Source organism: Poecilia latipinna, unplaced genomic scaffold, assembly GCF_001443285.1.
Source record: "Poecilia latipinna isolate Pla-1442-1.1 unplaced genomic scaffold, P_latipinna-1.0 Scaffold153, whole genome shotgun sequence".
NCBI classification, from domain to species: Eukaryota; Metazoa; Chordata; class Actinopteri; order Cyprinodontiformes; family Poeciliidae; genus Poecilia; species Poecilia latipinna.
The window spans coordinates 170,763-196,775 of NW_015112769.1; the positions used below are offsets into that span (position 1 = coordinate 170,763).

Genomic DNA, 26,013 nt, shown 5'->3' on the forward strand with positions numbered 1-26,013 from the left:
AATGCTAGTTCATCCGCCATATTGCGAGTGGCAAACTCACCTGATTTCAACTGTTGTATACTTGGTGTGTCGGTTTAATAGACCAACACTCATTAAAGACAAAAATATTTGTGAATCAACATGTAAAAAGAAGAGATAAACTACGTACAACCTGCTGCTCATCTTCTACTGGGTCATTGTTCGTCCATCGCTGTACTTTGGCTCATCAGGCCTGAAATCTGGGTGTAAAGATGAACTCTGACCTGAACCTTCAGAGCCACATAAAGATAATTACAAAGTCAGGATTTTATCACCTAAAGAACATTTCCAGGATTAAAGCACTAATGTTTACTTTGCTTCTTGCAGTAACAGCCACATTTATGAGGCTCATTGTATTTTCATTGAGCTGCAACTTGTGGAGGGTTTAAGGACACCTGGAGGAACCACGTGGTTACAATCAAGGTTATGTCTTCCTGATTAAGAGCTACAATGCTGAGTTGTAACGTTCTTCTACTGGCTCCCTGTAAATCAGAATACACTTCAAAATACTTTAGTTTTGAAGTATTTAATGTATTTTAATACATTAAATAACATTATTTTAATGTATTCTTAATACATTAAATAACCAAACATGGAGAAGCAGAGTTCAGTTTTTATCCTACAATCTGGAACAAACTACCAGAAAACTGCAAAAGTGCTGAAACATTGAGTCCCTTTAAATCATGGCTAATAACACATAAAAAATAGGTTCATTGTTCTAGATTATAACTTTTCATTACTTCTCTGTTTTGTTTTTTAAAGCACTTTGAGCTGCATTGCTGATTAAATGTGCTCTAAAAATAAACCCGAGTGGATTCTAACTCACACACTTAAATCTCTTGAAACAAAACAACTTTTAGCATGTTTCAAAGAAATGCCACTCACAATATGGGGGCAACGTTGACATACAATTTGAACCATCATACCACCTCTAATTGTGCATGGAGATACTGTAAAATGTAACCCTGTAGGGGGCGTCATTTTGTCATTTTCCCAACTGAAAGAGCACCACACCCAGAATCAAAGAAAAATCAAATATTGTCTATAATTTTAGATAATCTCGATAAGTGCGTGAACAGTGATGTAGCAAATGATTCTGCATAATTTCTTCTTTGGATTTTCTGTGACTTTAATACATTACTTACTTTTACTAGCCTTCTGACTATGTAAATACTATTATGCAACTGAAAACATGACACTATATTTTACAGATATCAATGTACAAAGTTTTTTTTCTTCTTTTCAAATCAGAAACAGAACGAAATGCAATTATTATTGGCACTTAATGAATCCAACAACCTTCAAACTTAAAATTTCATTGATTACAAAATGCCCTAAATTTATTTCCACATGTATTTTTTTTATTAGAAATTATTACATACATGTTGTCCAAGAACTGCTGTCAATACTGGTTTTATATAAATGGAGGTGAAAAATAACCAAACATACTTCTCTGGACTGAAGTAGTAGGGAAACATTTCAGTCACATTTTCACCAGAATGAAAAGGCTTGGCATTTTGCTACTGATCATCTCTAACAATCTGAAAAGCTATACATGTATCCGGGAGGGCTGGAGTAAATATACATTAGTGACTGAATTCACACACTGGATGTTATCTGACTGATAAATCTAAAATACTGTCAGATTTTTCTGATCTGCACGTCTGGGGCTCGTTTTTTTTTATTACTATTCTAATTTCTACAAAAGGTCAGTTAACTTAGAAAAAAATGTTTTGGATAAAATAAAAATACTGACATTTTTTGTGTGGAGAAAAAAGTTCTTTTTCATTGCCACTAACAAAAAAGGTGCTCAGTGAAACTAACTTCCAAGAAGCAATTTGCTGTTAGTCTTTGATGGGAAGAGGTCAGGCGTAGTGGTGCTGGATACAGGCCTTCCCAGGACCACCACCGGTCTGAGGTACTGTAGCTGCTTGATGGCCAGGTCCCCACACCCGGCCAGGGCTTTGTCCAGGATGGACTTCAAGTTTTGTACTGAGGTGAAGTCTCCAGTCATGGCGTGGGGCTTCACCAGTGGGGAGTGGGCGCGCCGGCTGCGGGTGTGAGAAATCCCCAACTGGTTGTTCTCTTTCAAGGAGCAGCCCCGTTTCAAAGTCTCTCTGCGTTTCGCCGGTTCGTCTTCCTCTGCCGGAGTCGAGTCTTGAATGAACTTCAAGAAGGATTCCTCGAAGCCCATTGGCTTGTAGGTGCCGATGTCAAAAGAGGTTGGAGAGGGGCTTTTAGACTTGGTTTCTTGGATGTCGAGAGGCTGGTCAGAGAGTTCGTTTTTCCGTTTCAGCGGCTGGCGGATGGGGGCAGTGGGCGGCGGTGATGATGATGGAGACGCCGGCGGTGTTTGTGGTGGCGTAGTGTTTGTTACTTTATCATCTGTCTCAGAAGCAACATGAAGCGAGCACGGAGGCGAGAGAGCCACAGTGACGGGACGAAGCAGTGGTTTGAATTTGTCTAGAATCGATCTTTCATCCTGTTTTGTAGCGCTGTCTGATCTTGTAACTTCAAGCACCTCCTCAAGAGGTTGTTCCTTGATCTCTTCCTCTTTAGGTGCCTCATTTGCAACCTCAGGTGGAACCTCCTCGTGTTTTTTCTGTAATATTTCCAGAGGCTCAGGACTTTCCTCTCCCTGCGTTTTGGTTTCGACTGCAGGAGGACTCTGAGGCGGAGGCTGCTCCTCTGCGTTTTCCGCTTCAGTTTTGTCCTCCGTTGTCTGAACCGCTGCAGGTGACAATTCTCCCATGATGGGGGGCCTGGCGGACTTCCTTTGGATCAAAACCTCCAGCTGCTCTGCGTTGAAAACAAGCTTGTCTTCATGTTTGTAGAGATCTTCCTGTTCCATGCGGTGCACCCCCCTGTAGTGGCGGTGCAAGCTGTGCAGGTAGGTGACAACCGAGTCGCAGTCTTGGACCATGCAAGGGTACGCCACGCGCAGACAGCGGTCCTGACACATCTGTAGTGCTTCCTCGTGAGATCTCAACACAAAGTCACTAAAGGCGTTTCTCCTTGGCTTCTCGTTTTTACTCGACGCCTTTTTCCCATCAGCAATGCTGTCGTCCTTTTTGTCCGACTCAGTCGTCCCTTCGGACTCTGAATTCTCAGTGGTGGGTTCAGAAGTTTCATCCTTACGAGAACTCCTTTGAGCAACTATCACCTTTTTTTGGCAGCCGGAAACCGACTCTTTGTGCGTGCTCTGCAGCCGTACCACCAGTGAGTCATAGTACTCAAAGTGGCTGTAAAGAGTGTGTTTCTTAAGGTCTTCGTTGTGGCTGAAGACCTTTGAGCAACCATCGAATTTGCATCGTATGAGCTCTGGAGGCCGGGAGTGAACATCTCTTGTGTGCCTCACCAGACTGCTTTTAAGGTGATACGAGGCAGAGCATTTGGCAAAGTGACACTTGAACTGGGGCTGAGGTTCATCTGAGTTTGTGAGAGGTCTTTTCTTTGCAGGTTCCCTTCTAGCTTCAGGACTGCCGTGCGCATCCCCGTCCTTCTCCAAAAGGAGTTGGGAACGGTTGTAGTGATGCACCAACTGCAGGTGGCGGACGAGGCCTCCCTGAGTGGAAAAAGAGGCATAGCAGTTTTTGGCCACACAGTGGAACGGTTTACTGAGTTTATCCAGCATGTAACACAGGTTGCTTTTGGTCACGACACGCCTTGTTCGGATCTGCTGTGTTTTATCCTCCTCATTTTCCTCTTTCTGCTCATCTTTATTCTCTGATTCATCTTCTCCTTCTTCCATTGAGGAGTGATTGCTGCCATTTTCTCCGTTCTCACTGGTCCCGGTCTCTTCCTTTGCCTTCAGCTGCAGCGTCTCCTCAGCATCTTTTATAACTTTCTCACTGTGCTTCGGTGTTGGAGAGCCTTTGTTTCCTTCAAACGGCACAGGCTCAAAGCTGAGTTTCTCAAAGTAGTCCTCAGACATGTTATGCGCTTGAAGATAGTGGGCCTTCAGGACTCTCTTCTCTCTGTGACTCTTGGTGCAAAGTTGGCATTTATAAGGCTTGAATGAGGAAGTCATCAGCTTGGCCTCATCGGACGAGTGGTTGTGTATGGAGATATAGTGTCGCAGCAAGCTGTAGCTCCTTGCTGTCCGAAAGCCACACCGTTTGATTTCGCAAAGATATGGCTTGGCTGAAGCTAACGAGTCATCCTCCTCCGCCGTTACCGATGATTGCTCTGCTTCGGATTTTACCCTCTGCTCCAGCAAATGGCGTCTCTTCTTGAGCAACACGACAGGAGGCTTCGCTATGATCGCCTGGTGAAGAGAAGACTGAGACAATATAAAGTCTGAGTTTTGCGAACTGTGAGATGACGAGGGGTCAAGGGTTAGATTGCTCAGCCCGATAAGGATTTCGTTCAGAGCGTCAGTTTTTGTGTTAAGGCTTAAGGAAGTTGTTTCATTTGGTGTGGTATCAAAGGACACATTCTTCTCTTTGCCTGACTCAACGGGCAACAATGGAGAATGCTCTTGTTCTCCATGCTCATCGATCTCTTGCTCCATTTCCATCTTGATCTCTTTGAGCATCGGTGGGTTCTCCTCCTTATCATTTTTTTGATCTCTGTTTTCCAGCTTGAGATGTTCCGGGTGAGCACACTTTAGATGCCTCTGCACGTCTCTGGCTCTGGTAAAGGTCATTCCACACTTCTCAAAGCCGCACGTGAACTTGCTTCCATCGAAGCACACAGCCACCAGCGTTATCATCGCCTTGGGCTCACTGAACTCGGGTTCTTGCAAAGAGGAGCCAGAACTTATCGACTGAGAGTTCAGAATATCGCCGTTCATAACATCCATCACATCCGCAGGCTTCACAGGGCGGACCATCACCTCACGGACAGCCTTGAAGAATTTCCGCTTAGCCCTTCTCTGCGCCTCAAAGTCGTTTTCGGTGAACGTTATGTTGTGTGTGGATAGATGCTTTAGGAAGTCCTTTTTGGATAAGAAGTATTTTTTACATTCACCACCACTGCAGGTAAAGGCAGCGTCTCTGAAGTGCTGCGCTTCGTGGTGGTAGATCTGCCCCAGGTCGGAGTATGTGACGTAGCAGCCCTTGAGCTCGCATTGGTAGTTCAGCTGAAAGCCGTGAGTGTGCTTGTGCATCACGAGTTCATTGGACGTCCCGAAACGAGCGCCACAGCCGTGGACCACACACATGTAAGGTCGGTCGCCGTAGTGAACCTTCCTGTGTTTGCGGTGATGGTAAGCAGAGACAAAGTGGCGTCTACAGAAGACGCATTTTTCCCTTTTGTCTCGCATCTGGTGGAAATATTTCACATTTTCATCTCCCTTGTGCTCCGATTTTAGGTGGACATATAGATACTTGGAGTGTTTAAAGATACGAGTGCATTTGGTTGCCGGGCAGGGATACACCTCGCGGTTCTGCAGCTTGAAGTGTTTGTCGATGTAGTCGAAGGTGATGTGCTCGTCACTCTCTTCCTGCTTCTCCTTGTTCTTGGCCTGTTCGACGATATGATGCAACACGTCCGGGTCATGCGTGGATTCGTAGTACAGCATCAACGAGGGGTCAACGGTGATCTCGCCCGGTTCGACGTCATCGTCCTCATCCAGTTGCTTCTGTGTGTCTTCGGTCTTTATGCTGTGCTGAGCTGGAGGCTCGTGGCTCAGGATGTGTCTCCTCAGGTGGGGAATCAGGTCCTTTCTGCTCCGGAAGTCCTCCAAGCACACCGGGCAGGGGTGATTGCTCTTGTCTGAGTGTCTTTTGGAGTGATGAATTATCTGTATGTCTGTGATGGATCTCTTACAAATCTGACACCGCAGCTTTGACCTTTTCATCTCACACCCTCCCTTAATGCCCATGTGGTTATTGATCTGATTTTTATCCACATCAAGACCCCCATTTATCCTGTTGTGGGGTTCCTGTTCTACTTTTATTTGAAGTCCTTGTGGCTCCTGCTGCTTGGCCTTCTCTTCCTCGTCCTCTTCCTCCTCCTCTGACTCCGGCCTAATCCCTAGCAGCGATATGCAGTGGTTTTTAAGAGTTTTCCAGTCCCAGAACTCGGGATCAAAAGGCCAGTCGGCTTTCAGCGCCAGCAGCAACTCGCAGCGGAGCGAGTTGGGGATAACCTCGCCCTCCTGGTCGTACTTTTGGTCTGGCCGCATGTAGAGCTCCTTCAGGCAATTGAAGGCTTCCTGGCTGGTGCCAAGGAGGAACTCCGTCAGCTGGCAGGCACGCAAAACTTCCAGGTCATTCGGAAGGAGGGAGGCCACCATCCTGCATATGGATGTTCTCGTTTCTGAGTCGTCTTGCTTCGGAAGTTGAAGGGCTTTGACACAAAGCCCCACTGAGGAAAGTACTCCAATTTCCTCTGCCTGAAAAAAAAGAGAAAAACGTTAAAATTAACAAATTTGTAGATAATTTGTTTTTTAAAATGCAGAGTAGGGCTGCAGCTAAGTGGTGAACGAACCTCTGCCTGGATCACACGGACCAGGTACAGCAGATGTTGGACCGTTTTGGCAATGGCACCAAGCTGAAGGCATCGTTCTCGCAGAGAGGTCAGCGAGGGGTCAAGTCTTCTCTGAAGCTTACTCCACAACGATATCAAATCCCTTTCAATCAAGAAACAAAAGAACATTTTCAAATAGGAAAGTAAAGTGAGTTCTAAAGCCGACTAAAGGCCACGCACATTCACAAAATCCGTGATAAAAACTGGCCATAAAATCTCTAATTGGCGGAAATTTATGAAAAGGTTTTTAATTTGTTAGTGTTAAGATGCAGACTGAAACTGGTTAGATTAAAAGTTGTCTTTTTTCCAAAGATTATGTGATATTTGCGACTCTAAGCCAGTTAATTTATCTAAACCGAGAGGAAAAAATGGCTCTTTGGGTTGTAAGCATTGCAGATCCCTGAACCAGACAAACCTCTGTTTATGTCTAACATTGTTTCCTGATTAAAAAAAATAAAGTCTGGCTCCATGAATGGAGACATATATAAAAAGAACGTCTGATTGTAGACTTTAGCTGCATTAGCGACGGGCGTGTGGGCTCACCAGGAGCAGTAAAGACTCTGCTGCTGCAGCTGCTGCGTTAGGAAAGTTGTGCAGAGAATGAAGGCCGTGTTCTCCTCTCCCTCCGACTCCAAACTGGATGTGATGTCCAGCACGTCCTTACAGTCCAGCCGGGAAATCTGAAGAAGTAAACAGCGTATCGTTCAGACGTGAGGAACCAAAGACAAAAAATAACTATTGTTGCAGGAGGGCCAGAAAACGGTAAGACAAAGGCTACATGTGCAGTTACTTTATTTTTCAGACCATCAGAACAGAAGTTCATGTAAAGTACTTTTATTTTTCTGCTGGTTTGGAGCTCAGTAAGCTGTAGAAATCAATGAATTCTCCTCCATTTCCTCTCAGAAAAACAACAGACTTCTTTTTGCAGAGCAAAACGTCTCATCTAGGTGTGTTTTGGAACAGTCTCTCCTTGAAAACGTGAAAAAAACCTGCTGAATACGTTTTCCTTAAATGGCCAGTATCGTATTTTCAAGCACATAGTTCCAAAAATAGTAACAAAAATCCAGAGACAGAGACCATCTTAAAATCTGGTCTCTGTCTTTTTAAAAAATATAAACCTGGTCTTTCTGAAACTCCGCCTTCAGGACGTCATCACAACATGGCTCCTCCATTAACCCTCCAACAACATTTATAGCAGCGTTTCACTGAGAAGCAGCTCCGATAATGAGCTCAGCAGATGTTTGCCAATTGCTGCTGGCTAGTCTGAAGGAGCTGCTCTGAAGCTTAAAACTTCAGCTCTGAGGAGGAGCTGTGCCTCGAAGGCGGAGCTAGGTCCACCCTGCCATTTTCCGCATGACTGGTTGCCTTGGAGATTAAACGATTTCTCAAACAGGCATCAAATAATCACATCAACAATCCAGGTTTGTTGTTGATGAGGGAATAACATCATAATATGATGTTAGGCTCTAAAAGGTTGCTTTTACATTTGTTTTTGGTATTTTGGAAAAAATAAAAATAAAATGAGGTGCAGAGAAGGGCTAATAAAAAAAATCAAGTAATAAGGCAAGAAAGGATTTCAAAGGCATACGTAAAATCTAAAAAAAAAAAAAAAAAAAAAAAAAAAAAAAGAAATTTACATACATTGGATAAAACGACATTTTTCTGCCTCCGTCTGAAGTCAAATCAGACCAAACTTCTCCTTTTTTAGATGAGTTGAAATGATTTGCTAAACAAAACAATAATGTAAGAGAATTATTTAACAATGTCTTCAAAATCAGAACTGTACCATCTCTAAACAATGATGTTGATGATGTCATAGCTTTGGAAACTTCTGATAGGTTAACAGTGAATTGAAAGCAAAGAATAAAAGTTGAATAAAATTAAATAAAGAGGAGCTTGCCTCCATGATGGCCTCTTCGTTGGGCAGCAGCTGGCACAGCTGGGAGACGTAAATCTGCCGGAACATTCCCTGGTTGGAAATAAGGCTGCATTCGGTGCAGGCTTTGGCCAACACGCCGGCCTTGGCGACCTCACCCATCTTCTCCAGGTGCTTCACCCGCATCTCCATGAAGCCCTCGCCCTCCAGGCTAATGTACGCATTAACTACAAACACAAAGCAGGAGTTAATATTCATGACTAAAAGATAAAGTAAGTGGACCTGGGTGGCAGAAAACATTAAATATCAAAAAGTAGATTTTATTTCCATAATCCCTTCCCTGAGCTGCACGACAGAATATTAGAGCCAATTTGTTTAATTATTTCAAATTCAATTCAAAATTCAAATTTAAAAATATTTTATTGATTCCAAAGGGAACTTAAATATCAATGTAACTCACATTAGTTCAAATTCATCAGAATTACTGTAGATGGTGATGGCTGTTGGCAATTATGAGAATATAGTCATAATATTAGCAGAAAAAAGCAATTTTACTAGAAAAAAAGTCTTACATTTTTTAGAAAAACTAACAAGAAAAAAGGCTTAATTATGATCTGAAGTGACTACCTCAGTGTGTTGTTTTTATCCAAATAGTTTGCACGATTGTTTCAGCCTTGTTAGTGATCAAATATCATCTGTAAAACTTATACCAAAGATGCTCAAGATTTGTTATTTTAATTTTTCATTGGGATTTCTAGTAAAATTAATACTTTATTATCCTAAAATTACTGTTTTATAACCTTAGTCCAAATATTCTGATTTGAATCCAAAGTCTGAATAAATAGAAATGCGTTTGTCAAACAAGATGGCCGCCCTCATCATGTCGACATCACTGAACTATGAAAACCAATGGAGAATATTGGTGAAAAAAATACAGATTTTCCAAAAATAAACTCTTCAAAAACCAAAAATTAAATTAATTAATCGCCCAGCTCTAGCGGTAAGTAAAGGTAGAAAGGGGGCGGAGCCTAACCGTCCTCTGGGCTGGTGTTCTGGCCGGTGAGCAGAGCGTTCAGGATCGGGTTGCTCCATGCTCCGCCTTCTCCTGTTATCTGCAGAAGTGCTTGGAGGTCTGTGCTTCCATACTGGATCAGTGTGTCATGGGCAATCTGCGGAAACACAGAAATCACTTCAACCAGAAACCCAATACGAGTATTTTTATACATCTACTGGTCTGGCTGTGTTCTTTCAGCAAACTGTCTTTTTTTGCATCAGTTTAAATGTAAATCATGTAGCGTGAACTGAGCATCACACTAAGGAAGTGAGGAAGGGAGGATCAGTGCAGAGCACCGGAGTTGAACCTTCTTTCATTCAGTGTCATCAACAGAAAAAGGCAGGAAGAAAGGATAAAGCCAATAAATTAAAATTTACTATCGATTAGTAAATTAGGTAACAATTATTTACACAGTCGATTAATCACAATTAATGGTTTCAGCCCTAAACCCAATATGATTGACTGTAGCCTGAGCATGGAGTTCACACAGGGACAACATGCAAACTCCATGCAAAAAACCTCCAGCCAGAATTTCAGATTCCAATCAAAATCAAAACAAATCTTGGCAGCCTGGACATTTTGATTGGTCGCTGGTTTCCAGGACCAATCTCCAGCAGTGTAGGAAGCATAAAGCACCAACACCAGTTCAACACTGGAACTGGTTGGGTGGAAACCTCCACAAAATGATTTCCATCTGTAATCCATCAACAAGCAGAGCTCTGAAGGTTCCTACCTGGACAGAGTGGTGGAACTGAAGCCAGGCTTCATATGGGATTTCATTGTCAGGCACCGACAGCAATAGTTCAAAGCAGCTCCTGCATGAGATGAAAACAAGATGGCCGTCAATCATCTCTAAAACCGTCTGGATTTCACTTACAGGGCTTGTTTTTACAGTAAGAACAGAAATACAATGTACGCAGAAATTATTTCAGAGGTAGTCGCTAATAATGATTTAAAAAATCATTTTATTGGTTATTTTTCAGTGAGAATAATCAACTCCACATATAGGGAAAGATTGAAGCATTTCACCTGCCATTAAATTGGATATGAACCCAGTTGAATTCATTAATGTTTAAAAAAAATAACATTCACTGCAAAAATACAAAAACTTTTTTAGTCTAGTTTCTAGTGCAAATGTCTTAGTTACACTTGAAATAGGACAAAACTATAGGAGTTTGTTTCAGGTCAATAATTCCTTAATGTGGATGAAAAAGTTCTAGTTTCAGTTTCACCGTCAGATCATTTCACTTAAAATAAAGACATTTTTCACATAAGTAAAATAATCTGCCAATGGAACAAGTATGTTTCTGTCAATATTAAGAAACTATTTACTTAAAACAAGCTCCTATATTTTGCTTAAAAGTTACTTATATTTTTTTTCTTATTTCAAGTGTACCAAGATATTTGCACTAGAAACAAGATCAAAAATACTCTAAGATTTTGTGTTTATGCAGAGTTTCAATTAAAAAAATGTCTCTTTTCTTTATTTCTGACACTGAAGGGAGACGCAGATCTGATCTAGAACATCTAGTCACAGTTCCTGTATTTTCCGCCTCGTGACAGAGACAAAGAAAAGAAACAAAGATAAAAAATGTATCCAACCAGATGCTAATGATCTATTTTTACCTCTTTTCAGGCACCATTTTCCTCATCACAGCTGATAGATTTATTTAACAAACACAGCTTTGTTTTTGTTTTTTGTCTGCACAGTGTTAGATTAAATGTAGAATATTTAGGAGAGGATTTTGCAGAATTATATGAAAATATGATTTGCAAATACATTTTAATAAAATTTTCTCGTGACCGAAGCCTGAAGGGGACAAACCGAAAACCCGCTTTAGCAAAGACCAGAGCTGCAGCGTTTTTTAAATTACTATCGTCATCTTGCTATCAATCCATCGCAACCAAAAGGGCCTGCTGGGACAAAATATCTTCACAAATACAAGATTTAAAGTGCAAACATGAACATTCTGCATGGCAAGAACATATTTCTATTTCTGATAGCATCTAAAACACTTGCTTTATATTTTAACTGAATGCTTAAGAGAGGTTGCAGATACAGAACGCCATTAAACTACTAATAAGTGGTACATTTAAAAAATAATTCAAACAAATATTCAAAGATTGCAGAGCAAAGAAAAAAGTTGTGCAAATTTTTCATGAGGACGGTATTACAGAATCGTTTGGACTGCATAAACAAAATCTCATCAAGTATTTTTCGTCTAGTTTCTATGGAAATATCTTAGTACATATGAATTAAGACAAAACTAACATGCAACCATTTTCAGCAACTAACTTTTCAGCAAGATGTCGGAGCTTGTTTTAAGTTAATTCTGTCATTTTGATTTTAAAAAAGATCCATTTACACTTAACACTGAAAAAATGTATTACCTGAAAAAAAATCTGAAGGTTTTAAAAATCAAGATGAAGCAATTATTGACTTAAAACAAACTCATATCTTACTGAAAAACTACTGTAGCTTACTACGAAACTGATATGTATTAGAAAACTAGATAAAAAATACTGTGTTTTTGCAGTGCGATCTCTGCTAAAGAAGAAGCGTGACTGATTCTGGTCTAAAATGTTTGAGGATTATTTTCGTTACTTACAGAGCGAGCCTCTTCAAAACGAGCCCCACTCTGTCGGACTCTGCGGTCAGGTGGGATCTGGCCGCGGCGAAGCAGTTGATGGACAGGCAGTAGACCTCCAGCAGAGGCAGACCATGCTCGATGGAGTTCCTGCTCCCAGCATAGTGCATCAGCGCCTGCAAACGGACAGCAGAACACAGTCAGGAAGCGTTTCGATTAAACCTGCCTGGTACGCCGGCGCGTTAGGCCATTCTAGATGGACTGAAAAAGAAAGGACGAGGACATTTCTGACAGAAATTTATTTTCCAACTCAGAAATTCACACTTTTTTCTTGAAAATTTTTTAAATTAATCTAAATATTTCTGGGATTTTTCAAGCAAATTTTCAACTTTTAAGACTCAGAAATATTCTTGTTTATTCTTGGAAATTTCTGAGACTAATTTAAAAATGTTCTTGTTTTCTTCTGGTAAATTTTTAAATTCAGAAATGTCCTTGTTATTTCTCGACGACTTCTGAGATTCATCTCAAACTGAGTTTTTCTAGCAAATTTTTGCCTTTTCAAACTCTAAAATTTTCCCATTTTTTTCTAGAAAACTTTAGATAAATTTCAAAATTTGAGGATTTTTTTTCCCAAGCAATTTTAAACTTTTCAAAGTCAGAACTTTTTATGTTTTTTTTTTTTTTTCAATAAAATGTCTTCAATAAATCTCAAAATTTCTGAGAGTTATCCAAGCAAATTTAGGTTGATTTAAAGCTCAAAACTTTCATGTTTTTTTTCTCATAAAGATCTCAGATTAATCTCCAAATTACAGGTTTTTTAAAAAGTAAACATACTCCTCTTTTCCCCCCCATCTGAAATGGACAAACACACCTTCTGTCTGGAATACTGGGGGTTTTCCTCCATGGGGAAAAACCAGTCTGCACCTGTTTGATCCCAGTTGACAGACTGAAGGTTGCTTTTTGATTGGGCCTGAGGGGAATTGACACACCTAAATCTGCACCACAAAACCAGGAATAACAGCAAAAAGCTGCTTGTAAAAATTAAAAAACAGAAAAAAGTACATGACACCAAACTGAAAAGTAATCTAATATTTTTCATGCTTAGCAGCTTTTTGTTGTTTGTTCAGAAACAATAAACCAGACGGGAGGGTCCAACATTTTCACCTGGTTTCACCTGCGTGCAGACACAACGAACATCTCAGGAGTCGCAATTATCAGACAGGAGAAACTTTTTGCCGAATTAATTCCCCCCTGTCTAAATATACAGCAGCCAGGAATAAAGTCCCAGCCCCAGAGACCTGCATCAGCAGACTAATTAACTCTGAACTACTTCCGACTTAAACTCAGTGTCACACCTAACTGTTTGTCTCTCTACCAACTAAAGGGAAAGTTATAGCAGTTTAAGCAAAATGTCAAAAAGAAAACAATTAAATGGTCTATTGCTATAGGAATTAACAACAGACACATTTTAATCAATCAAGAGAAAGGCTGAAACGATTAATCATGATTAATCAAATACTTGTCAACTAATTTAGTCATCGATTAATTGTTAATTGGAGTAAACGGAGTCAAAAAGTCAATTTGCTAAAGAAAGAAAAACAACCTAAGAGAGCAGAAATAAAGAGAAAATTGTAAAAAATAAATAAATAAATAAAAAATAAGTATATTCTGCATTTAAGATAAAAAAATAAACCTTTTTTGTAAATATGTTCAATTCACTTCACCTGGTTAAAATTCTGTAAAAACAATCCATTAATCACATTTTGCTATCAAATTATTAATCAATTAATCCAAATAATCAACAGATCAGCTCTACACTGTATTGATTTTAAGTTAAACAGAAAGAGATTTTTTATTTTAATATATATTTTAGCTGCAGATGCATCTCTTGCTACAAATGATCAAACTTATTGTATAGTAGGCAATATAATGCATATTTTCTTATTTAGAAAAGAAATTGAAAGTATTTATTTGAGTCTTTTAATGCATTTCTAATATTATATAAAAAGGGTAAAGTGGTTAAATGAAAAATCTGCAGAATGTAACAAATTTTTAACTGATTAATCTGTTAGTTGAAGCCTTAACCAACACAACACAACAAATATAGAGTACAATGATTAAAATAATTGTTCTCATGTTCAGTCCACTCTGATACACACCAGAGGTTAAAACGTTCTTTACCTGTTTTATTCCCAGAACACAGAAAAACTCACCTGGGACTTGGACTGGGATTTATTTACTAAATGTACCTTTAATTTGTATTCTTTTAAACAACTAAAGCAGAACTATGCTTTAGTATAAAACACTAATTAATTCCCTTTAATAAGTATTTTTTAGGAAAATTGATTAAAATATATTACTTTACTTACTTTATCTGTTAATTTATCTTACACATAAAAATCCTGGAAGAATGTCAAGAATGTATTTCACATCTTGCAATTAATATTTTTTACAATATTTCTAAGATGCAATAATGTCATTTTTGGTAGAAATGCTCCAATATTCAACATTAATATTGCTGCAATAGCTGATATTTAACCTGATATGTTAACAATGATTTGCCGATACAGATGTTAATGCCGATATTTTGAACTTCCCTAATTTTTGGCATTCCTTATGAATCACCAGTATTTAGTAGAGCCTTAACTCTCTCAACATGACTTTTGCTTTTCATTTTATATTTTTAAATAGTTAAAAAAAAGCCACTGTCCTCTCTTGCTCTCCTGTGAGAGATGTGTGTGCAGTTAACAATGGTCATCCCACTACTGCCAACTTAGCAACTTTGTTGCTACATTTAGCAACTTTTAAAGGATTTTCCAAGATTGTTGATCGGCCTGAAAACTGCAATTGGTGCACCGCTTTTCAAAACGTTTTTGAAATAAAACAAAAGGTCGTGGTTACAATTACACATTGTGTATCCCAGTGTTTGCATGGTGATTTATGGTCATTATCATTCAGAAACAACATGGCAGAGAGTCCGGTCACCAACCAAGCCGGGTGGTGACCAGTCTGGAAATCAAAAACAGATTAAGTTATCAGTAAGGTGCAGAACCTTTGACATTTTGGGGTAAACACACCGCGATGCTGCCCCGCCCCACATGCATGCAGCAAGGCATCATGTGCAAACTGGAGCGATGTCATGAGCCAATCCTGCATTTTCATATTTATTTTCCAAACAAAAACAAGCCAACTGAGGTAACGGTACAGCTAAAACTAATTTAACATAATAAGCGGAACCAGCAAACAAAACATAAAACATATTGCAAATATTGTGAATTTTCCCTCCAGCAGGGATGTGATATATTCAACTGAACGCACTGAGGAATAATAGTAAATACGCAGCTGTTTTCTAAATAACGGCTAGGAGAAGAGCAGCAGCAGCTCTTCATGTTTTCTATGAAAAAAGACCCACACACTCCTAGCGGAGCTAACGTGAAGCTAATGATAGCTACGATATACACATTACCTGACAGAAGTTGTCGCAGTACTCCGTGGAAGATGCCACGGAGATTTCTTGCTGTCTGAGAACGTCTTCGAAAGCTCTGAGCGTGGCCAGCAGGGTTTCCATCGCGATGACAGTATCCTCGGCCGCATCCAGGGCCCAGTCGTTCCAATCGTGCTCCGCTTCGACATTATTCTCCGCCATCTTCGCTCTCCGCCACGGCGCGTATGCAGTGCAGCCTGGTGCTGCCTTCAGGGGCCGTCCGAAATTTTAAACACGTCAGAGGAATTTCACCTGTAGGAAAACCAACCAAAAACACTAGAAATTTAAATGTGAGCAGAACTTTCTGTACAAACACCGTTTCATTTATAATAAAAAAGTACTGTAATTAAATTACGCAGATTGAACGGAAATTCCCTCATTTCAGAAAGTGAAACTCATACCTTCACCTTCCTAAAATAATTGCTAATGTCATTTTTTTTGTCAAAAGTTTTATAAAAACCTAAATCATCTTTTGCCATGAAAGAGGTTGTATTTTTTTCTTTCTTTCTTTTTTTTTCCAAAATCACTTTACTTAAGCCGTTACTTTAGGAAGGTGACAATATACAATCCAAATATGAGATTCCATTAGTGCCAAAAATATGTTTACACATTTGCGTTACAAATGCACTTACCCACCTTACATTACATATACATACATGCACACCTTACATAAGCTGTGTTTTCTGTTGACTACATATTTGTGCAATTTGACATTTTGAAAATAACTTTGCTTAAAGAAAGCATGCCAATTTAAAAAAATATATTAAAAATCTCTCCTCTCAATTTTTAAACACATCAGAGGAACTTCACCTATAGAAAAACCATCCAAAGACAGAAAACTTGTCCTTAAGCACAATATTCTGTACAAATGCCATTTCATGTATAACAAAAGATGTACTGTAATAAAATTAAATCATTGTAGACATGGTAGACAGAGATTCCCTCATTTCAAAAAGTGAAACTCATATTGTCACCTTCCTAAAATAATGCCAAAATCAGTTGTGGTTAAAAAAAAATGTTTTAACCTAAATCAACTTTTTGCATAAAATAGTTGTGATTTGTTTTTGCCAAAATCACTTTACTTATGCCGTTATTTTAGGAAGGTGACAGTGTTATATTTATATTCCAAAATTGGGATTCCATTAGTGCCAAAAATATTCTCACATGCCTGCTTATATGCACTTAGACGCCTAGCATTACGTAGGCATACTGAACTTACGTAAGCTGCATTTCCATTGACCATATGTTTGTGCAATTTGACATTTTAAAAATAATTTTGTTTAATGGAGACATGCCAATTTAGAAAAAAAAACTCTCATTTGTTAATAAAAATTTTGAAACTAGAATGAGGTGGTTTTTTGGTTTATTTTTCAAAACTGCAATGGAAACATGTTTTATGCATCACATCAGTCACATGATCAACAACAAAATGTTTCCACTGGCATAAACCTTGAAGAAGAAGACAACAGGAAGTAGTTGGGGGACCAATTACTCATTGTGTGAACAAACTTATTCATGTGTGACTTTAATTGTGCCCCAGAAGTGAAGCTAAATAGCTTATTATCATTGGAGTCTGATTCAGTGCTAAATGTTAACAGTGATTCAAAAATTAAAACCTGTGTATTTTGGAAGTTGCTGAATGAACATTTTACTTTTATCTAATTTAACCCATCACGTTATTTTGCTGCATGAAAAATGTCATGTGGTTGTGGAACTATCCCCAAGTCCTTTCACTACTATTCCTTTGAGTCCTCGAACTAGGCTAGGAAGGGAAATATACTGGCACATCAAACCCACCAAGAATTTTTTTCAACAGACTGACAGAAATATATTTTTGGCCCTGATGGAACTCCATATGATTACACAAGTAGTGAACTGTTTCATGCCATACTTTCTTACTTGATTATTACGGCTTACAGATGATGAAAACCTTAATTTCTGTGTCTCAAATTTGCATGAAATAAAAGCTTGATATATAACAATACATCTATATTTAATGAACAGACATAGGCAGAGGACTTAAAAATTACATGTAAAAGTAAAAGGTATCACAACTTGAACATATTTTTACTCAAGAAAAGGTAAGAAATAACCATCCAAGAAGTTATTTAAGTAATAGTAAAAGTTTCAAACCTTTTTTCAGTTTGAAATCTTTTGTAATTTCATTTTTTTTTCTTTCAAACTTTATGGCCCCAATTTAGCTCCTTATTTCTCTCCTCACTTTAACTATAGATGTTTGGCGCCCCCTGGAGGAGAACAAATTAACTGCCGCGATAACCCGGAAATACATTCTATCTCCCCTCGGTTGCACGTGCAGAAGGTAAGCAAAGTCTGAAAGTCGGTCTATTTCGGGGTTTGTAGATAAAATTGGGTTCTATTTGTACTTATTGATTATCTTCTGGTTTGTTTGTGATGTTTGGAGCGAAGCGGATAGTTCTGAACGGTTAAATCTGACATTAAGCTCATTTGTAGTCCTTTAAACGCATTTTTGTTTGAATGTGACGTCAGAGTCCCTGCTATCCAGCTGTTGTAAAGATGTCGTATTTTCCAGTCCTGCTCGGTCCAACATGGGGAAGTCCAAACAGACCGGAAACCATAAGGGCGACAAGAAGAAGAACATCGCTAAGAAGTGGAAGACGAAGCGCCGGACCAAAGATTTGGACCAGATCCACTCGGATATGAAGCCAGAAACCGCGGCCAAGCTGCTGCGTCAGGACGTGGACTATGACGTAACGGGATGCGCACAACACTACTGCTTACACTGCGCGTGAGTGTTTCCTCTATACACGTAGAAATGGAGTTTGTTAGTAAATGTTAGCTAACAGGTCTGATTTTCCTTTCTTTCTTCTTTCCTTTGTTCCTTCGTGTTTACTTTCTTTCCTTCCTTTCTGGGTTTTCCAGGTTTGATCTTGAAACCTTGCTGACTCTAGAAATATTTGTAGAAACTTGTGTTGCATTTATTGACACATTTATTCATTAACATCACAAAGCAAAGTCAAAATAAAGTCACAGATAATTAATGACCGCCTGACTCTTCTGCTATGTGTTTGTTGACTTCTTCTCCTGCAGGCGATACTTTGTTGACATGCGGTCCTTGAAGGAGCATTTCAAAACCAAAGTGCATAAGAAGCGGTAGGTGGCAGCATCATTCTGGGGAGAGACGTTTGTACCTGCAGGAGTGTGGCGGCTCACCTGTGTGTGTCTGCAGGTTGAAGCAACTGAGGGAGGAGCCGTACACGCAGGCGGAGGCAGAGCGTGCCGCAGGGATGGGATCCTACATCGCCCCGAAAATCGTAGAAGTGAAAACGCAACCTGTGGAGGAAAACATGGACTGAATGCTGCTTAATGGACGGACTCTCTTTAACAGAAACCTTCTGTTATTTATTATCATCACAAAGCCGTGATTTTTATGACAGATTGTAACTTTCTGCCATCTATATCCACGTAAACATGGAACAATAAACTAAAATTTTAACATGTTAAAATGTTAAAATTCTTGTTTTCTCTGAAATCAATGAATTCTTAAAGGTAATTATTAATGTACTTTCGAGTTGATGTAATTTTGCAGTATACAAATAAAAAACTGATTTGGTAAGACTGATATTTAAATGGGATATTTTCTCCAAAATTCACATTTTGCACATTTCTTCCATTTTTCTCTACTGCTTATAGAAACATCAAAAGTGCTTTAAAAAACACCAGGCTGATTTCTGGCAATAATTTCATGTTTTCTAGTGTCTAGAAATGCAATGTAACAAATTAACAGGCATAGCCCGTTGCCTAGCAACCTCTAGCATAGCCTAGCTCTGTTACCCAGCAACCTCGACTGAGTTCCAGCATTTGGTCAGGTGGTTTTACCCTGTATCCGCTGTACAATGGCTGCTGGAAAAGACAAGTGTTAACAGCAGACATTGGATAAACATGTTTATTTTTCCAATGTCCTTGGTGCCTATGCTAACTTAATTGGTAAAATTACAGAATTTTAAACAAATTAATTCCTTATTTTAAAAATTTATTTTAAAATTTCAGTTCAAATGCAGAATTGCAGTACCTAATAAATTCATAATCTTAATATTTTTCACATTGCCCCTATAAACATCAATGTATTGTATTTTGAATTTATGTAAGCAAAATGTAGTTGTTTACTCTGGTTTTATTATTTTCAGGAGAGTTAATTTCTCCAGTTCTGATGGAATAGCAAATGTCGGCCTCTGTTGATTTGGGTTGAAAAATAACAGCAGTTTTCTTTCTGGCACAAAAACGTGTAAATGACTCTTGTTAAGGATACATTCTTTGGACGGTCAAGGGGACCCTGCCCCTTTAAATGGGAGTCCCGAGCCAGCACGTCAAGGTGCACATATTTACGAGTTGTACGGCGAAAACTTCCGGTTTATTTTCAAAATAAATACGCGATCAGCTTGCCTCAACGTTTTTATCGTAACTCAGTGGGGCAATTCGTGTTCAATAAGAAATAAAAAGAATAAGAAACTAATCAGTAATGACAAATTTACAACATAAGAAAATTAATACCCAGCTGCCTTTTCAAAAAAACAAAACAAAAAAAAAATAGAATTAAATGCAAATAAAGTTGATATTAATGTAGGTTAATTTAGAGAAAAAAATATGGATCAGTCATACATGGATTTAAATATGCAAAGTTAAAAACAATCTCTTTGCAAACAATAAGAAGTGCAAATAATGGCAAGAAGCTTATTTGCAATGAGAAAAATACAGCAAGAAGGCATATTGAGTCGTAGTTGATTGATAGTATGGAGTGCTAGGGGTGGCAAAATTATATAAATACACCATTAGCAAATTAAATGTATAAAATTGTCAAAAACTTAATTAAATGTACCAATACATAATTAAACATATTAAATTATTCAATTAAATTATTTAATAAATAAAAACACCAGGAAATCATCAATTAAATGTCCCATGAAATAATTAAAAATAAATATTTAGATAATGAATTTAAATAAAAGTATTTAAAGAAAACTTTAGTTAAAAATATGTTTAATTTTTTCACAGTGTGTTTATTTATTTTATGGCTCATGTAAAAGCGATCCTATAAAATAATTTAAACTGTCAAAAACTAAAAGAAGCCACCTATGACGGCACATAGGGGCTTTTGTAGATAGAAAAAGGAGTACATTCTCTTTTTTTCAGTGTACCCACAATGGTCTTTCGATCATCGGGGCTTTTATTTTGTATCCCCGTTTGCATAGCATCCGGCTTTTATCGTGTTGATCAGCGATAGTAACTTTATTCGTGTAACCGCATCCATATGGTTCCAGTCTGGATGTGGAAACTGAAATCTGTGCAGACAGGAGGAGAAATAACAGCTGGAAACGAGTCGCTTCTCCCGACGAACCCTTCTTCTTCTTCGGTTGTTTTCTTTGTATTATTTGAAGCCCTGCCTGCAGCAGGTTTAGCAGCTAATTAGGCTACAATGAGCTCCTGAAGCGGGGTCGAGCATGGCCGCAGACGTGGATAAAAGCAGCCCGGAGAGAGCGCGCAGCACCGGGCACAGTGGGCAGAGGAGTCCGGGATATGGAGCCTGGTTCCGGGGAGGGATGTGGACCCTGCTGGCGGTCTGCACGGTTCCTCTGGCTGGTTTTGGGATAAAATACTACCAGAGCTCCCAGCTACTCAGGCGTCATGTAAGATCCACTTCAGGGATTTACATCTCAGTTGCGTTTAAACGCAACTATGGATTAATCATAGTTGCGTTTAATAACCTGGGATTAATCATAAAAATGTGATTTTTGTTATTTTTTCTCGCTGTTTTTCTGACATGTCGCCCCTAAAAGTCCCCTCAGCAGTTTTCTGGCCCCGCTGTGGTTTAATTGGGTGGGTAGGTCTGTCTGTCTGCCAGCTGCTAAAACATCACTAATCCTGAAGTCCACAGCAGTTTGGCTCCAAGTTGTTGTTGCACCCCCTCCTCAGCCTCCCTCCATTGTAGAGCTGCTGGCAGACACGCATCTCCTTCAGAAAGGCTGGTCAGACTGGAGATAATGCTTCCTCAGGCTCCATCCAGCACAACGAACGCTGCAGATTTCTGACTTTAAACTGGGAATTATAACTTTATTCCCCAAAGTTTCTGATCTTAATATTGGAATTCTGTGAAGAAAATAATAGAATCTCAGAATTCAGTGGAAAAATTAAAGATCAGAATTAACCTTGGAATTCTGACCTTTTTTTTGTATTCTGACTTTTTTCTCCAAATTCTTAAGCTTTTTTCTAAATTTATTTTTTTCCCATATTGAGACTTTTTTTTCTCAGTACCCAGACTTTTTTCTTCAGATTTCTGATTTTCTCAGAATTCTGAGGAAAAAATAAAAAAATGAATTTGACTTTTCTTGGAATTCTGACTCTTTAGAATTTATCAGAAATGTGATTTTAATTTTAGAAATTTTGGGGGGGAAATCCGGATTAAGACTAACATTAGAGTTCTGATTATAATCTATGAATTGTGACATTTTTTCCTAATTCAGATTTTGAGCTTGAATTTCTGACTTATTTTCTCTGTAATCTGACTTTTTTCTCAGAATTATGATGATAATCTCAGGTTTCTATCATCCTCAGCCAAGTGAGAAAATCCCTGATATTTGATGCGTTCCTCCTGAAAGTTTGCTGTTCTCCTGTCTCTTTCATTAGCTGATTGCTCCCAGATGCCCATCTGTATAAAAATCTGAATTCTCTTGTTTTTTCAGTGGCTCTATTCTTCCTCCATAGAATTGCTGAATTTTTGTAAATAAATGGTTTTTGTGCCTACACTCATGATCTAAGCATGTGACTATTTGTGCCCTGGAGTATTTCAGTTCAGCTGATGTCATGACTTGGTGTCCCAGTTTTTGGCTCAGGATTAGTGATCTTTAAATTGTTTTTATGTAAATAAATATCCGTGTTGCTCCTCAGGAAGAGGCGGTTCAGACTCTGGGTGTCGAAGGCCTGTTCCTCTTCTCCTCCCTGGACACAGACCATGACCTCTATCTGAGTCCTGAGGAGTTCAGACCCATCGCAGAGAAGCTTACAGGTCAATCTTTTCACCTGTCTGTTTTCATTTCTTAACCAGTCTTTAGTCTTTCTGTTTATCTACAATATTCAACCCGTTCCCTGTGATTTGTGACCTTAAAAGTGACCTATTATGCTTTCATGTAAAACCAACCGACCAAAAACTTGCTGGAGTTCTTCTTGGGTTGCTAGGTAACAGGGCTGGACTTGGCTGGCGTTGCTAGGCAACGGTGCAGTGGAATGTGACTTAACAATCAGGATGTTTTTGAAACGGCTTGTTTTCTAAACCCCAAAGAGCATTAAATTATTGCCAAAAAATTGATGGTTGGATTTTTATCAGATGTAGAAACCCAGATGAAAGTATGAAAACGTAAATTTTGCATAATACGTCCCCTTTGGATATTATTTTTTATCAGTCAAATCGAAACAGTTTTTATTTGTACACTGCCAAATTACATCAATGTGAAAAGATGTTAATTTAGTTAATTTCAAGAAATACTTATTGAATCCAGAGTTTGCTAGAATGATCATGTTGCCAAAAAACATTAATTTATTGCCAAAAACGGCTGTTTGTTTTTTAAAATACTTTGGCTGTTTTCAGAAGAGGCCCAAATGAAAATACAAAAATCTGTACAATGCAAATTTTGCATAATAGATCAAGTCTAATTATTGTTTTTGTCAGTCAAATCAAATCAGACATTTCACATAAAATCTCAATAAAACACCTTCAGGTTTGTGGTTGTATTGAGTTTAGGGGATGTAAGTACTTCTCCAAGAAGCTGTAACTGTGTTTTCCTTGCAGGGATCACAGCGCCGGTGGATTTGGAAGAAGATGTGATCGACGACCCAAACGGAGAGACTCTGGTTCTGGAGGCCAGCATGAAGCCTCTGCTGCTGGACTCCATGACAAAAAGCCGCGACGGCTTTCTCGGGGTAAACCCCCCACCAAAATTCAATAAAAACATCCAGAAGGTGCTGAAATGTACGAACCGGTATCGTTATTGTGCAGGTTTCTCACAGCTCACTGAGTGGCCTCCGCTCCTGGACGCACCCCGCCATTCCCTCCTCCTCGTTCCCTGCCGGGCACTTCCGGGTGTTTCTGCCCCCAAAGGGCAAAACAGAGCCGGGAGACGCATGGTGGGTGATTTCCAGCGAACTCAACATCTTCACTGGCTACCTGCCCAACAATCGGTACCACCCTCCCACTCCAAAGGGCAAAGAGGTGATCCAGCGCTCCAGATCAGTCTGTTTGAGTTAGTTTGGGTTTTGTTCTTATCCGACGTTCTGGTTCTGCTGCAGGTTCTGATCCACTCCCTGCTGAGCATGTTCCACCCGCGGGCTTTCATCAAGTCGAGGTTTGCACCGCAGGGAACCGTCGCCTGCATCCGAGCCAGTAGCGACTTTTACTATGACATCGTCTTCAGGTGAGGAAGCTAGCAGCTTCTGTTTTCCAATGCTTTCTGTTAGGAGCATAACGGCGTCAGGTTGTCAACATGAAGTACTGAATCTTAAGTTTGGCTAGTGTATGTCTAACATATAAAAGAAAAAGGGATGCAGTGCTTTGCTAGTAACTGTCCACACTGTGACAGCTAGATAACGTCAGGAAGAAGTTTTAATTACAAAAAAGTAGTGAGTGAAAGGTAAGTATATCAGTTATGCTAGCTTGACTATGTCGACCTTTTAGTTCATGTGATGGACCGAGTTGAAAACAGGAGGAGTCACAGGTTATTAATTAGAAAAATAGGGTTTTTTATTTTAACCCAAAGATTATAAATGACAAACAGATAAACTGAGCTCATAAAAGAGGTCAAAGAAACAAAACTGAACTCAGGCAAAAATGTAAACAAACTGGCTGCACAAACATAACTGACCTAACAAAGAAACGACACACAGGGGTTTATATAATGGCTGATCAGACCAATTAAGACACAATAGGGATAACTAAACAGAATACAATTACAAACACAAAAACAAATAACAGTACAGCTAAGTTTGGCTAAACTAAAAACCCAAAAAAATGAAAATCAAAAATATTAAATTTAAATACTAATATTTACTTAAATACAAAACTTATCTAAATAAAGAAACTACAAATTTCCCCTGCCAGCAGGAACTAGTGGTGCAGTCCAATCAGCATTTAAGCCTACTGAGCCCTGGTCCCCATCTTTTGTCTGGCCACTCCAAGGCAGTAAGTACCGGCAAAAAACAAAGTTAGTCGCAAACAAATTAAACTTTAAAGTTCATATAAATACACATGTTAACTAAATTGTGCATAAAAGAGTTACCGACTTCTGCCTTCAGAGTGTGGCCATGGATTTGGCCATCACAGTTCAGTTAACCAAAAAAAGGCGACGTAGACACCAACTCTGACAGATTATCAGTACAACAGGACTAGGTGTTAATCTCTTAGTTTAGAGAAGTAATTTTTTGCTTGTGCAGAATTCTGGAACCTGAAATCTTAACACATAATTGTAAACTAATAATTTTGGAATAAATGGGAAGAAATTAGACTTTTTGAAGTTTATAGTGAAACTCTGGACTTCAGTGGTGGAGAAAATACTCAAAAAATGTACTTAAGTAAAAGTACAAATACACAGACAAAAATGTACTCAAGTAAAAGTAAAACTACCACATTAACATTTTACTTAAAAGTAAAAAAAGTACTGGCTTTTAAAAATACTTAAGTATTAAAAGTAAAAGTACTTGCTGGATAATACCTAGCTAATATCATTAAGTGAACCGATCGTATTTAATTTTAATACATTAAAAATGTGCCATTTTAATGAGCAATACCACAGATAAAGCATGTTTTTATTGTGTTTTCTCTCTGTAACATAGTTTAGACTTAGATATGTGATTCTATGCATCATAATTTCAGGGATGGAAACATCTTGTCTCCTGTCCTAAAATAGCATGAACTGTTGCCACTAGTGGCATTTATTTTGAAAGAAATCCAACTGAAAGGGTGGGCAGGGGAGGACATGGAACCAAGGAGCCATGTAGCAGAGTTGTAGTCTAGACCACCGAACCCGAGACCAAATCAAGACCAAGACCAGGGCCCCGCGCTATGTGAGAAAAAAAAATTAAGTTTACCTATCAAAATTGCTTCTCAAATTGATCTGAAAAATCCACATTCTCATAGAAACATCTAGCTATTAAATACTTAGAGCTGAAATAAATTTAACCAGTATCAATTCAAACTCTTCTTCATTCTGTTTTGCTCTCATCTCTGTGCCACAATCCGCAGAGGTCTCCTGCCATCCCTAAAAAAAAATAACGCCCTGGGCGGTTGCCCATTTTGCCAATGTCAGAAACCACAACTATCTGCACCATTAAACATAGCAATTAATTATAAACAACGCTCAACTATGAACACTGTCTAAGGCGCAACAAGCAAGAAGTAACCAAGCAGAAGGAGCACCGTGACTGTTCTCACCCTCCCTCCCCACTGCGATGTTTGCCACCATGACAGGAGACGAAATCAATCAATGAGCATGCTCTG

General features: G+C 38.9%; 3 protein-coding genes across 3 annotated transcripts in view; 2 read left to right on the forward strand and 1 right to left on the reverse strand.

The window, feature by feature from the left end:
- Window positions 1–1,132: 1,132 nt before the first annotated feature.
- On the reverse strand, window positions 1,133–18,760 carry rlf (RLF zinc finger). The gene is made up of 9 exons (XM_015029429.1): window positions 18,687–18,760; window positions 15,477–15,746; window positions 12,032–12,186; window positions 10,156–10,237; window positions 9,402–9,537; window positions 8,393–8,595; window positions 7,036–7,172; window positions 6,454–6,595; window positions 1,133–6,358 (listed from the first exon to the last, which is right to left on the reverse strand). Exons 2-9 carry the CDS (start codon window positions 15,654–15,656, stop codon window positions 1,838–1,840), a joined length of 5,556 nt encoding a protein of 1,851 aa, XP_014884915.1. The 5' UTR covers window positions 15,657–15,746; window positions 18,687–18,760; the 3' UTR covers window positions 1,133–1,837.
- On the forward strand, window positions 17,737–19,097 carry znf593 (zinc finger protein 593). Its single transcript, XM_015029430.1, has 4 exons — window positions 17,737–17,814; window positions 18,046–18,261; window positions 18,564–18,626; window positions 18,703–19,097. Exons 2-4 carry the CDS (start codon window positions 18,062–18,064, stop codon window positions 18,827–18,829), a joined length of 390 nt encoding a protein of 129 aa, XP_014884916.1. The 5' UTR covers window positions 17,737–17,814; window positions 18,046–18,061; the 3' UTR covers window positions 18,830–19,097.
- Window positions 19,098–20,731: 1,634 nt separating this feature from the next.
- selenon (selenoprotein N) overlaps window positions 20,732–26,013 on the forward strand; it is an 18,078-nt gene continuing 12,796 nt past the window's right edge. Inside the window, exons 1-5 of the mRNA XM_015029434.1 lie at window positions 20,732–21,157; window positions 22,416–22,533; window positions 23,314–23,444; window positions 23,521–23,733; window positions 23,811–23,935. Of these exons, the coding sequence (XP_014884920.1) occupies window positions 20,972–21,157; window positions 22,416–22,533; window positions 23,314–23,444; window positions 23,521–23,733; window positions 23,811–23,935 (773 nt within the window). The 5' untranslated portion in view covers window positions 20,732–20,971. The remainder of the gene's footprint in view (window positions 21,158–22,415; window positions 22,534–23,313; window positions 23,445–23,520; window positions 23,734–23,810; window positions 23,936–26,013) is intronic.

Coding starts and splice junctions, on each gene's coding strand:
- rlf (XM_015029429.1), bottom strand. CDS start 15,656: ATGGCGGAGAATAATGTCGAAGCGGAGCACGATTGGAACGACTGGGCC. Junction 6,596..7,035: donor CAGAGTCTTTACTGCTCCTG/GTGAGCCCACAC, acceptor CTTGATTGAAAG/GGATTTGATATCGTTGTGGA. Junction 6,359..6,453: donor TCCGTGTGATCCAGGCAGAG/GTTCGTTCACCA, acceptor CTTTTTTTTCAG/GCAGAGGAAATTGGAGTACT.
- znf593 (XM_015029430.1), top strand. CDS start 18,062: ATGGGGAAGTCCAAACAGACCGGAAACCATAAGGGCGACAAGAAGAAG. Junction 18,262..18,563: donor CACTACTGCTTACACTGCGC/GTGAGTGTTTCC, acceptor CTTCTCCTGCAG/GCGATACTTTGTTGACATGC. Junction 18,627..18,702: donor ACCAAAGTGCATAAGAAGCG/GTAGGTGGCAGC, acceptor GTGTGTCTGCAG/GTTGAAGCAACTGAGGGAGG.